The sequence below is a fragment of the Hibiscus syriacus genome, unplaced genomic scaffold (assembly GCF_006381635.1).
Source record: "Hibiscus syriacus cultivar Baekdansim isolate YM2019G1 unplaced genomic scaffold, ASM638163v2 tig00111614_pilon, whole genome shotgun sequence".
Taxonomy (NCBI): domain Eukaryota; kingdom Viridiplantae; phylum Streptophyta; class Magnoliopsida; order Malvales; family Malvaceae; genus Hibiscus; species Hibiscus syriacus.
The window spans coordinates 739,232-751,629 of NW_024063134.1; the positions used below are offsets into that span (position 1 = coordinate 739,232).

Consider the following 12,398-nt stretch of genomic DNA (forward strand, 5'->3'; position numbering starts at 1 on the left):
GGGTTATATGAGAGGATATTTATAGGGGGAGACTTAGTAATTAAGGCGGACGGTTGAAGTAATTTTGGAAAGCGCAGATGGTAATTCACGCCTTCGATGCGTGTCAGAACCCATGAAAGATGAGAATGGTAATCCACTCTTTATTCTTACGTGACGCTAGCTCGGACGAACCCTAAGAAAGCCACGTTGTCAAAAAAGGTGTTAGATCAATAAAATTAAGAGGATGAGTGTCTGACAAATAATTATGATTTTTTTTATTGTTTATAAAAACGCTCAATTTTTTTTATATATAGACATAGATATATAGATGTGCTCGTAGCAAAAGAAAAGTTTGTCAGTCACCATCTCCTGTCCGGATATAGCCAGGTGGAACCGGGGGGAAATAGTAATAATAAACAGAAAAAAAGTTAAAGCTTAAACAAATATAGGAAAAAATATAATGGTAAACTATATCTTTAGTACCTCAACTATCATTTTATCTCATTTTGATTATCTAACTATTTTTATTTTTAAAATTATACTTAACATGAATGCTGACATGAAAATTATTTTATTTTTCAAAAATATTATGATGTTATCTTATTATGACACATCAGTGTTACCGCAACATGTGAATAAAACGAAACCAAAATTAAATGTTAGGTGTGTTTTTGAAAAGAAATGACTACAATAGAATAAAAGTGATAGTTGAGATACTAAAAGTGTAGTTTACCAATAAAACAATCGTTCGATCTAGCAGTCATACTCAGATTCTCTTTCCTACTTTGAAACCACAAACTCCCCTCTCTGTTTCAACTTTCACTTTGCATCTTCTTTTGAAACCTTGACGAGTTCAGTTTCTAGGTAAAACAATTATTCTTTGATTTTCCCCAATTTTGAGTTATCTGACGTTGATTCGAATTTATGTTCTTTGTTTTTCATTTTATATTGATTCACTGTTTTCATTCAAAACTAACCGATCTTTTAAATCGGGTTGTTTGATCAGCTTATTTAGATTAAACGTTTCACTTTTCTATTATGTATAAATTTGTTGAATGGTTGTTTATGCAAAGCAAAAGATTTGATAATAAATACAAGAGCTTAAGATAAAAGGGTATAAATCAAAAAACGGTTTGATCAAGAATCTAAACAATATTAGTATGGAGGAGACATTTCTAGTTATTAAATCGTAATGGGTTTTCTTATGTTTGAAGAATTTGAATCGATTTCTTACATTTTATTCCAAATATTTAATCTTAAGGTCTTCCCTTTACCTGCCCTATTGATGGACTTGATGTGTGTGTGTGTTTTTTCGATTTAGTTATGTTAAAATTTCGTTGTTTTTATTTGATTTGTTGGAACTTTTGCAATGTTCTTTATGCTTCTTGATTTCGGCATAGATCTTAGAGAACTTTCTGATTGCAATGACAATAGAAATTGGTGATTTTGTTTTATCGTTATGCATATGGCTAATGCTTGGATGTTCAGGAAGATCTAAGGATGGGAATGCTGGGAACCAAATCCTTTTTTTATTTAGTCCGGGTAATTGCAAGATAATATATGTTCGAAAGACTTCGTTCTTGAACCCGAGACCTCTAGAATAACAAGCATCTTTTAACAATTGAGATCATTTGGTTCGTGCTGGGAACCGAATCCTAGTTCTGTTGAATGTTACCTTTTTAAGAGTAACTGCATGAATTTGTCTTTTCTAATGTTCCCAATCTGAATTGGTTGTTTTGGTGAAGATGATATGTAGAGGAGAGCTTGTTTTGGTTCTTGGATTGTGAAGATGATATGTGAGATCGTCTGGTTTTTTTTGTCATATTTATTTCTGATTTTTTTTCGTAATTACGATAAATTGTTGCTTTTAGTGATACTACTAGTTCTAAATTATCGTAGTTTTTTTGGCTAGCAATGATGATGAGATCCAACTTTCTAGTGTCTGATAGCTTGTATTCAAGTGTAATTTTGAGAAAATGTGATTTTATCTTCATCTCTGAGCCTGAATATTTTTCAATCGTCGTTTTTCCTTGAAGGTGTTTGTAATAAATGGCTTTGGTTACAACTGCTGAAGTGTGTGATGCAAATCCACAGCTAATTGTAGGTGGTGAACTTCGGGCCCTCCAACCGATATTTCAAATATATGGTCGTCGCCCGGTCTTTTCCGGACCAATAGTTACTCTTAAAGTGTTTGAAGACAACGTTTTGATCCGTGAGTTCCTCGAGGAGAAGGGTAATGGCAGAGTTCTGGTTGTAGATGGGGGTGGTAGTTTAAGGTGTGCCATACTTGGAGGCAACCCTGTGGTTCAAGCTCAGAATAATGGATGGGCTGGAATAGTGGTTAACGGCTGCGTAAGGGATGTCGATGAGATTAATGGTTGTGACATTGGGGTCAGAGCTCTTCATTCTCATCCGATGAAGGCCAATAAGAAGGGAATTGGGGAGAAACATGTCCCAATAACCATTGCTGGGACTAGAATCTGCGATGGGGAGTGGCTTTATGCAGACACCGATGGTATCCTCATCTCAAGATGGAGTTATCGGTTTGACTGCCATTTTGTACCTAAAGATTAAATCCGTAGGATGCCATTCCATCCTGGTAAGTTATGCCATTCCACACTGGTAAGCTATGTAATGTGTTTCTGCCATTCCACACTGGTAAGCTATGTAATGTGTTTCTGCCATTCTGTTCCTGAGTTAAGATTTCGAACCACGGATAAAGATGTGTGATGTACTATTAACTCTAGATGATGAATGTATGCTAGTCTGTAATAATGTTTTTGATAAATGAGAATGGTTAATAATTTTGATCCATTGAAAATGGTTTCCATTAGAAGTTATCTGATATGAAGAAAATAACATTTCATAACGGTTGCAGATCCAATGGAGAAAAAGTTCTTCCAGCATTTTGTAACAAGACTCACAATTATGTCTTACTGCTTGAAATGGGGATGTGGCGGGGGACTTAAATCAACTTTTACACTGAATTCATTAATTGACTAACAGTCAATCTATATAAGTAGATGTGATATTTTTATTTATTTAATTAATGTTGTAGTATATGTCACATCATTTTTTTAGTGGTGTGACATATGTCACATTATTAATTAAATATATATAAAAATATTACATCAGCAGGCCATTGGTCAACTAATAGTTTTCATACAACAAGATTGATTTTGACTAAAAATTTAAACATTAAGGGGTAAAATGTTTAAAATAATAATAAGGTCAAAATGATTATTTGTGCAGATGTTGGGAGGTATTTCATCATTATTTATTTTCATTTTCAACATTGAAGTTAAAAAAAAAAAGAATAGGATGTTCAACTGAACACTAATGTTATTGTTTTATAACAAATCGATCCCTTGTCGGCTAACAATCATTACCCTATTAATAGATGACTAATGCGGTACGTTTGAGTGACTGAGTTAGCATTGTTTGGTCACGTTGGCACTCTTTGACTCTCGCTTTAACTCAGCCTTCTCATGTTGATGTTGTTTTTCGTCTGCTTCGTTGATCGATGCCATTTTTTTACTTCTTTTCTTCACTAGTGCAATTGATATGCATAGCTAATCTAGTTTTGCTGAAAAAATGAAGCTTGTTTCTCTTGCTCGACAATGGTGTTTCCAAGCGTGTCTGCTTCGACTTTTGATGGATATCTCAATTTTCATGGTTAGTCCACCGGTGACGAGGGCTCTATACTTCCAGTGTCTTTATCTCTAAAGTTAAGGCGTTGTCATAACGATTTTTGGGCCGAGCTTGACAAGATTTTTGACGTATTTATAAAATTAGGACAGTCGCTGTCAATCATTTTAACGCGAGATTAAAACACAAAAATTCGGTAAGTTTTAATAAAAACTTTTGATTTTACTAAAATATCGATGTTTTAGGTCTGCAAAATTATAAATCATGTTTAAGAGTCAGTTTCGCGTGGAAAAAGATTAGTATCCCACAATGCCCAAAATTAATAACTTGTCAATTACTTTTTGTTTTAAAGTTGGAAAATTAGAGTTTGAGATTTTATTTAATTTAAGATTTGTTATGTATGTAAATTTCAAAAGAGAATATAAATGTAATATGACTGATAATAAGTACCCAAGCACAAACGGAAGTTTCATTATTAATCATAATAAATAAATATTATCTTAATAATTTTAAAATCAGGATGAAAAAGTTCAAAAAGGAGGTTGATATGTTTCGAGAGTTTGTAATGATCATCCTCAAACAGAGACGTGAGATACATTATTAACCCCAAAATAAATAAACAATGACTTATTTTTTAAAATAAATTATGCAGTCAAATAACCAATTGTCATATATTAAGTGTGTTAATTAAGATTTCATCTAAGTAAGGATTAAACTATAAATTTTAAAAAACTTAAAAGATTAAACCTAAAATGTAGGTTCTAATATTAAACCCTAACAAATTTTAAAAATTTATTGAATCGAATAGTTAATTTGGAGCACCAAGCTAAGGTAAAGATCATTTTAGAAATTCTCCTAATTTAGGGACAAAAGTGAAATTAAAACTAAAGTGGATGCTCTAATATTGAAACCTAACAAATTTTAGAATTTTATTGAATTGAATAATTAAATCGGAAACCCAAGCAATGACAGAGATCATTTAAAAATTCTCCTAAGTTTAAGGGCTAAAGTGAAATTAAAACTAAGATAAAGGCTATAATATTAAAACTTAACAAATTTTAGAATTTTTATTCTAATAATTAAAATAGAACCTCAAGCAAAAGCGAGGACTAATATAAACATTCTCCTAAACTTAGGGACTAAACTAAAAGAAAATTAAATCTAAAGGTTTAATTTAAGGTCAAGAACTTATTCTAGGACTAAATTAGAAAGCATGCAAAAAGATAGATGAAAATTAAAATAAATTAAAATATAATAATGAACTAAATTGAAATAATTCGAAATATAAAGCTGTAATTAAAATACATTAAACAAGAGGACTAAAATAAAATAAAACAGAAAGACATGTGCATAAATAAAAAAATATGGAAAGTTAAATGCTAGAATTAAGAAATTGGAATTTAAAGGGCATTAAAATAAAGGATTGAAATTAAAACAAAGAGAGATGAAATGCACAAATTAAAAAGCAGAAAATTAAATAACAAAGCATAAAGGATGAAATTGAATAAAGTAATAATTGGACGCCAAAATTAAAAGACAAACAATATTAAAAATGAACTGAAAAATGTAAAATATCAAAAAAATTACAAGTTAAGGGTTCATTTTAGAATTTTACCCGGACTATAAATAATACGGATCATACCGAGGACGAGTCACCGTGAGGTAGTATGATAGATTTGTAACAAATTAAAAAGTTACTGGTTAGAGTTAAAATTTTACTCGAACCATAAATAACACGGATCATACACGGGACGGTTCACAGTGAGGTCAAAGGATCGATTTGTAACAAATTAAAAGTTAGTGGTTAGAATCGAAATAAATAAAAAATGTTAGGAGATAAATAAAATAAAGAAAACACAGAGGGATTGACCACATAATTTACTCTTAATCAACCCTAAGTATTTAGCCCAAAATTTTTATTATTATTTTAGGATATTTTATCTCTAATCCTAAAAAATTATTAGTGTCTAAACTCACAAACCTTCCCCTCTTCTTTCGACTGCCGCTTCTCCTTAGAACCTACAACCACCAACCTCAACCGTCATAGATAGATATAATTTTACTCTTCGACCACCACCAGTGGTGATCAGACAAATCTAATCCTAATCCGAAATGAATCGGAACTCCTCGATATCTTCTCTATACGCCCAAAATCGAAGCTAAAAAATCACAGAATGACCCCTAAACTTTTTGAAACTCTACTAGACTCATTGATTTCCCAACTCCGACGACACAACGAAGGCTTATAACTCTATCTTCTCCTCCGATGAGATTTCAAATGACACAAGATGAAGCCGAAAAGGCCTCACTATAGGGCTCAAACGACTCAGGTAATCAAAAACTCACCTCTAACTCTTATTTTGAATAAAGACCACTGAAAATGCGGGACAAAAGGTGAAAATACCTTAAAAATTCTTGTTTTCTATTGCTTTGTTTTTCAAATGTAGGAGTCCAACCGTCTACATATTTTTTTTGGATAAACAAGCTTTATTACCCAAAATAGCAGAAACTGCTTCAAAACAGAACAATCAAAGTATCAAAAGAATGGGGAAACCTATTTTCATACAAAAATTAAACTATACCCCAATTGTTACAAAGAGCTAGATTTGTGCTATCATTTCTATTTATGTTCCTATTACTTAGAACAGTTCCAACAATTAACTTAACGTTGTTGATGATTTCTTCATCGCTTCTGCTTTCCCCCCTGAAAATCTTGTGGTTTCTTTCCTCCCAAATGATGTAGTTAAAGCAGCACCAGGAGAGCCTCAAAATGGTAGAGATTAGAGACTTACCCTTCCATGAATTTGTTACCCATTCGAGCATTCTAGACCAAGAAGTGGGATAAAAGCCGTATGAGAACAAGTGGAAAAAAGATGATATATTGTTTCAATTCCATCCGAGCAGAAGGAACAATCAACATTAATGATAAGCCCGAACCGTTGTAATCTGTCTTTGGTAGGTAGCCGATCCAGTATGTTCATCCAAGTTATCATGCTATGTTTCGGAACATGAAGAGAAAACCATATTAGATTATGCCAAGGAACTTTGCTGTTTTTTGGTCGAATCTCATCCCAGATTTGTTTGGTGTTAATTGCAGAAGACAAAAGCAATGTTCTAGCAACAGTACGTAATTTTAGAATACGCCTAAAAATCTAGCTTGCGTTCTGTGGTTCAGGCATGGTCCAGAAATCCTGATTCTTGATAAAATTAGTTTTAGTTCAGGCTACCCAAAGAGAACCTTCTCCAGCAAGAATTTTCCTGGTTAAAAGAATCAAATTTGAACAGTTCCAAGATTTGATATCCTTAAGACCAAGACCACCTTCAGACTTTAGATTACAGATTTTCCCCCAGCTCACCTTAGCTCCTGTAGTTTTAGTGTCCGAACCTTTCCAAAAGAATCTTGAACACAATTGTTCAATTTTCTTGATAATAGATTGAGGCAAGACAAGTTGTCTACACCAAAAGTTAGCAACGCTATAGAGGACAGTCTTGATGAGTTCCAACCTTCCTGCAAAACTCATCTTTTTCGTGGACCACTGGTGGAGTCTAAACTTGATACTGTCAATAAGGGCCTGACAGTCCTTTTTAGATAGCTTCTTTGTGACCAAAGGGACACCCAAGTAACGAACAGGGAGCCTTCTATGTTTAAATCCTGTAGAAGATAAAATAGCTTCGAGGATATGAAGAGGAATTCCAGCCGTGAAGATTTCACATTTTCCAGCATTAAGTTTCAGCCCAGAAAACTCATAAAAGCAGTCTAAGACTGTTATGACTCCCAAAACAGACTCAAGGTTACCTTTACAAAATATCAGTAAGTCATCGGCAAAAGACAAATGAGTGAGTCCAAGATTCTTACATTTAGGGTGGAAGGCGAAAATCCCTTTAGAAGCAGCAGTGTTGAGGAGTTGGGACAAAACATTCATAATTAGAACAAATAAAATAGGGGATAGTGGATCACCTTGTCTTATCCCCTTAGCACCCTTGAAGTAGCCAATCAAGCTTCCGTTGAATGTTATAGAGTATCGAGCATTCGAATAGCAAGCAGTAATCCAATTGATGACTTTTGTTGGAAATGCCAGAGCTTTGAGAACTTCAGAAATGAAATCCCAATTAATGGAGTCAAAAGCTTTTTGAAGGTCAATTTTCAACGCAATGGAGTGTATTGTCCACTATACTTATTCCTTTGACAAAAGCAGATTGATTAGGGGCTATAATCCCCGGAAGCAAAGAAGTGATCCTATTTACAAGTATCTTTGTGATAGCCTTGTAAATCATAGAACAACATGATATAGGACGAAAATCAGAAACTTTATTGGGATTTGGTATTTTGGGAATCAAAGCAATGGTGGTCGAATTAAAAGCTGGGTAAATATAGGATTCTTGGAAGAAATATTTAACAGCTTGAAGAACATCTTTACCAACCACCACCCAAGCTTTTTTTGAAGAATAAGGAGGTGAAACCATCGGGACCGGGGGCCTTGTCATTACCTTGACTGAAAATGGCTTTTTTAATACCCTCATTAGTAACTTCTTTAGCAAGCATTTCAATGTCTTCCAAGGAATGATTTGGGATGACCAAACCTTTAAGGAGAATAGAAGAGTATACTTTGACATTAGGGTCTTGAGAGCCTAATATTTTTTTTTTGAAATAATCAATAATTTCCACTGACATATCTTCAAAAGAATCAAGTCTATCCCGTGATTATTGACCAAGACTCATATAGTATGTCTTTTGTTCTTAGTAGCAATGACCGAGTGAAAAAATTTAGTACATCTGTCTCCTTCTTTGAGCCAATGCACTTTAGCTTTTTGTTTCAAAAACATCAATTCAGCTTCTTTTAACGAGTTAAATTCTCTCTGCAGCTCAAGCTATTTCTCCAAGGGACCTTCTCCATTTAAGGTACAAATTTGTTGTGATTTCAGTTCCATTCGCTTTTGAGTGACTCGGCCTGAAATGTCACTAAAAAAATCCTTGTTGAGGTTTTTAAGACTAGCTTTGAGACGTTTAAGCTTAGTGAATAAGATCTTCATTGGGTTTCCCTCAGTTTCCATAATCTAGGATTGACTCACGATATCAAGGAAGTTTGGGTGGAGAGTCCAACAATTAAAGAATTTAAACGGTTTCGGTCTACTAGCATGAACCTCTTTACTTAGATTCACCAAGGTCATGCAATGATCGGAAGGACCCGGGGCCATGAATTCCACATAAGAGTGAGGAAAAGATTCAAACCACGAAGGGTTGATTAAAACTCTGTCTAATTTCCGAGCTAAGAAATTTTCACTTTGCTTGTTGCTCCACGAAAATATAGGACCAAAATAAGGATGATCTTGTAACTGAAGGTCATGTGTAGTTTCTTGAAACTCAAGCATATCAGAAGAGGAGATCGTGCCCATAAGTTCATAGTCAGAGCTCTCGTAATTGTGAAGAATAACATTGAAATCACCTCCCAAGATCCAGGGGAAATTACTAAAATTAGAATCAATATGCCTTAGATCTTGCCAGAGTTGTCTTTTAAAAGTTCCATTATTACCACCATAAATTGCGGTAATAATGAAAGGATCTTCTTTGAACATTCCTTTGACATTGATGCTTTGGACCGAAATATAGCATAAAGAGAGATCAATTTCTTTTCTCCACAAAACCCAAATTCGTCCATTCACAGCAAAATCATAGTTAGAAATACAGTTCCAATTTTCAAAGGTAGAAGTAAGAATATTTGCAGATTTTTCCACTTTCACCCGAGTTTCCATCAAACAGAGAATAGTGACATTATTTTTGGTAGCCCTTTTAAGGACTTGGCCTTGTTTAAGAGGGTTGTTTAACCCTCTTACTTTCCAGAATGCTAGGATCATTTCCCCTGTGACGAGGAGCCCGTGTCTCCTCCTTTTCTTTCAACTGCTGAAACTTTGTGTTTTTCAATGTGGGCCTTTTTCTTTAATTTGAGGTCTTTGATCAGCTCAGCAACCCCAGAAGCTGTTGCTCTAGATTTTTTAACTTGATTTTCCGATGGAGATTGGACCTCATCAATCGAACTGAGCAAATCAAATCTGTTGGAGGATCCTGTGAAGACTTTGTTTGATTTAGATGGCCTGCCCCTGCCTCTCTTAGTTTGCAATGGAGAATTAGAGTCATCCTTCTTGCCTAACTCAGTGGATTTAATGCTTTTTTCTTCTCGAAGATCAAGGGCAATCTCTGAACCCTTAACCGTGAAATCAAAAATATTAGGATGATTATGAAACCCAGAATCGTCCAAAACAGTAACTTGAAGTTGAGGGTCAGAATCAAGTTTAGTTCCCTCTTCATATTCCTTACTAGGATTCTTGGAAGACAGGTCATGGTCAATAGATATTGAAGATTGAGTATTATCATTACTGTTAACTTCAGGAGCAGGAGTGGAAGAAATGACATGTAACACCCTTAACTCATATCCGACCCGAATACAAGTCTGAGGTGTCACATTGACTTTTCAAAACCTTGACTCTTATAGAAAATCCCGGGAATTTTTAAAACTTTCATTAAAACGAAACACATTAATTTACATAAAACCATAAAATACAAAATTGATCAGAGTATTCGTAATTAACACTTATTACATGCCAACACTCTATACATAACCAAGTACATACTTTGTCAATTACTTCTGATCTGATCTCTTAGTAGTATTGCTGTCCGTGCTACTTCTATTTCCACTTTTCCTGATTCTTGGTACCTACGTGTAAATCACTTACACGCTAAGTCATAGACTTAGTGAGGCAATAAATGAATATGCAACAATAAACTTATGAATGTTCATACTTATCATTGGATCATGACATTTCAATATGCATGTATCTATCACACGATAACATATAATGCACATACGAAACTTACCTTCTTGTATCACTTTCATTGTAAATCGGTATTTCAATTGCATAGCCCATGTATATTATTGAGATTAGAGGTATGTGAGTGCATTGAGGTTGTGCACTAATGCTGTCACCACAGCTCGTATCTATTCCCTCATGGGGCACCGAACCTTAGTTCAGTATTCGTCCCGTAGGACTCCTACATCCCGAAGGACTACGTCCCGAAGGACTATTATACCCTCGACTCTTGGCATGCCAATTACACCTATAATTCTCATATCGTATACTATGGGCATTATTCTTATATTTCATATGTTCATGTACTCATATCATTTCTCTTGTGATCATGTATCTCATGTCACTTCATATCATGTTCTCATATCACAGGTCATAGCACATATCATATCACATGAACATATATATATCTTATGCATGTATCACAATAATTATCATGTATGCATGTTCACAACTACTGTATTATAAAAATAAACATAGGGATTAGACTTATCACAAGTCTTATTCCATTATAATAAACATATAGTATGCACTCACCTTAGCTTTGCTTTGATTCGATTTTAATCCTTTGATCGTTCCGGAATAAGCTTACTTTTAGTATCTACATAATCACACATGGATCTATATCAGTATTATAACTAATATACTCTAATGATTCACTCTTTAGACTAAGAGAAAAGTCAATTTCATCTTTTAATGAAGGTATGCATCGATGCACTACTGATGCATCGGTGCATAAAAGGTATTCGATGTAGTATTATTGCTGGGATGCATCGATGCACTCCTTATGCATCGATGCACCGATTGCATTCGATGTTTCACTATTAATGGGATGCATCGATGCACTACTTATGCATCGATGCACGAATTGCATTCGATGTCTTTATTTTAAAAGAGTGCATCGATGCACTACCAATGCATCGGTGCACATTCAAACAATTTCTGGGTTTTAACCTTGATGAATCAATGCACTATGAATGTGCATCGATGCACTCTACCCAGAATCCTCTTTTTGAACCCGAAAATCCATTCATTTTGGATTAAATCCTTCATGTTTAATCCCCTCTTTCACTCTTAAATCTAGTACACATCCTTAAACCAATTTATACTCATTTATTTTATCTTTAACCTTCAAATCCTATCCTTCATATGAAATTCAAGAATTACATCAATAGTCCAACATGTTTGAATTCCACTTTTAACACTTCATATATCTTAACTAGATTGATGACAAGTCAAATTTAACTTTCAATTCTAGTTATGAACTATATTCCAAGATTTCATTTAAGAACTTCAAATCTTAAATCTCTCCTAACTCCATCATCCTTTGATGTTAAGATAGCTTAAGCTTTCCTTAAGCTTAGTTATCATCTAATAATCAAAACCCAATATTAAATTTAAGAAGAAACTCAATAATCAGAAATCTTACCTTTGCTTTGGTTCACACGTACAAGGAAGAAAGAAGAAGAATATAACTCTGGAAGGCTTTGGTGTTCTCTTCTTTTCATCCCACTTGTACTCATATATATCCTTATCACTTCTTTAATTAATTTTCCTTGCAAATGGCTCTTTTGCCCTTCCATTCCTTCTTCCTTTTAATTCAATCCTACACAATCATTTACATATAAATCTTTATACTATTCATTCATTCTATTTTAATCACCAAAATCTGAAACTTTCCAATTTAGTCACTAACCCGGTATTGAGGATGTTACAATTCTCCCCCCTTAAGAAAATTCGTCCTCGAATTTTCATTATGCAAAGAGGTAGGGGTACTTAATCCTCATGTCCTCTTCACGTTCCCATGTTGCTTCCTCTACTTTGTGATTCCTCCACAAGACCTTAACCAATGGAATAGTCTTGTTCCTTAGTTGTTTAACTTCGTGAGCTAATATTTGAACAGGTTCTTC

General features: G+C 34.1%; 1 protein-coding gene across 2 annotated transcripts; it reads left to right on the forward strand.

Annotated features, from left to right (window-relative positions):
- Positions 1–747: 747 nt before the first annotated feature.
- LOC120165816 (putative 4-hydroxy-4-methyl-2-oxoglutarate aldolase 2) lies at positions 748–2,790 on the forward strand. 2 transcript variants are annotated; one of them, XM_039175253.1, is made up of 3 exons: positions 748–843; positions 2,016–2,530; positions 2,584–2,786. In XM_039175253.1, exons 2-3 carry the CDS (start codon positions 2,029–2,031, stop codon positions 2,673–2,675), a joined length of 594 nt encoding a protein of 197 aa, XP_039031184.1. In that variant the 5' UTR covers positions 748–843; positions 2,016–2,028; the 3' UTR covers positions 2,676–2,786. The 2 variants fall into 2 exon arrangements, with proteins under 2 accessions (XP_039031184.1, XP_039031183.1); XM_039175252.1 differs by having other exon boundaries at positions 804–844; positions 2,015–2,547; positions 2,623–2,790.
- The last annotated feature ends 9,608 nt before the right edge of the window (positions 2,791–12,398 follow it).

Excerpts from the sequence above, each read along its gene's own strand:
- LOC120165816 (XM_039175252.1), top strand. The coding sequence starts at position 2,029 with ATGGCTTTGGTTACAACTGCTGAAGTGTGTGATGCAAATCCACAGCTA. Across the intron at positions 2,548-2,622 it reads ACTGCCATTTTGTACCTAAA|TGCCATTCCACACTGGTAAG; the intron begins GATTAAATCCGT and ends GTAATGTGTTTC.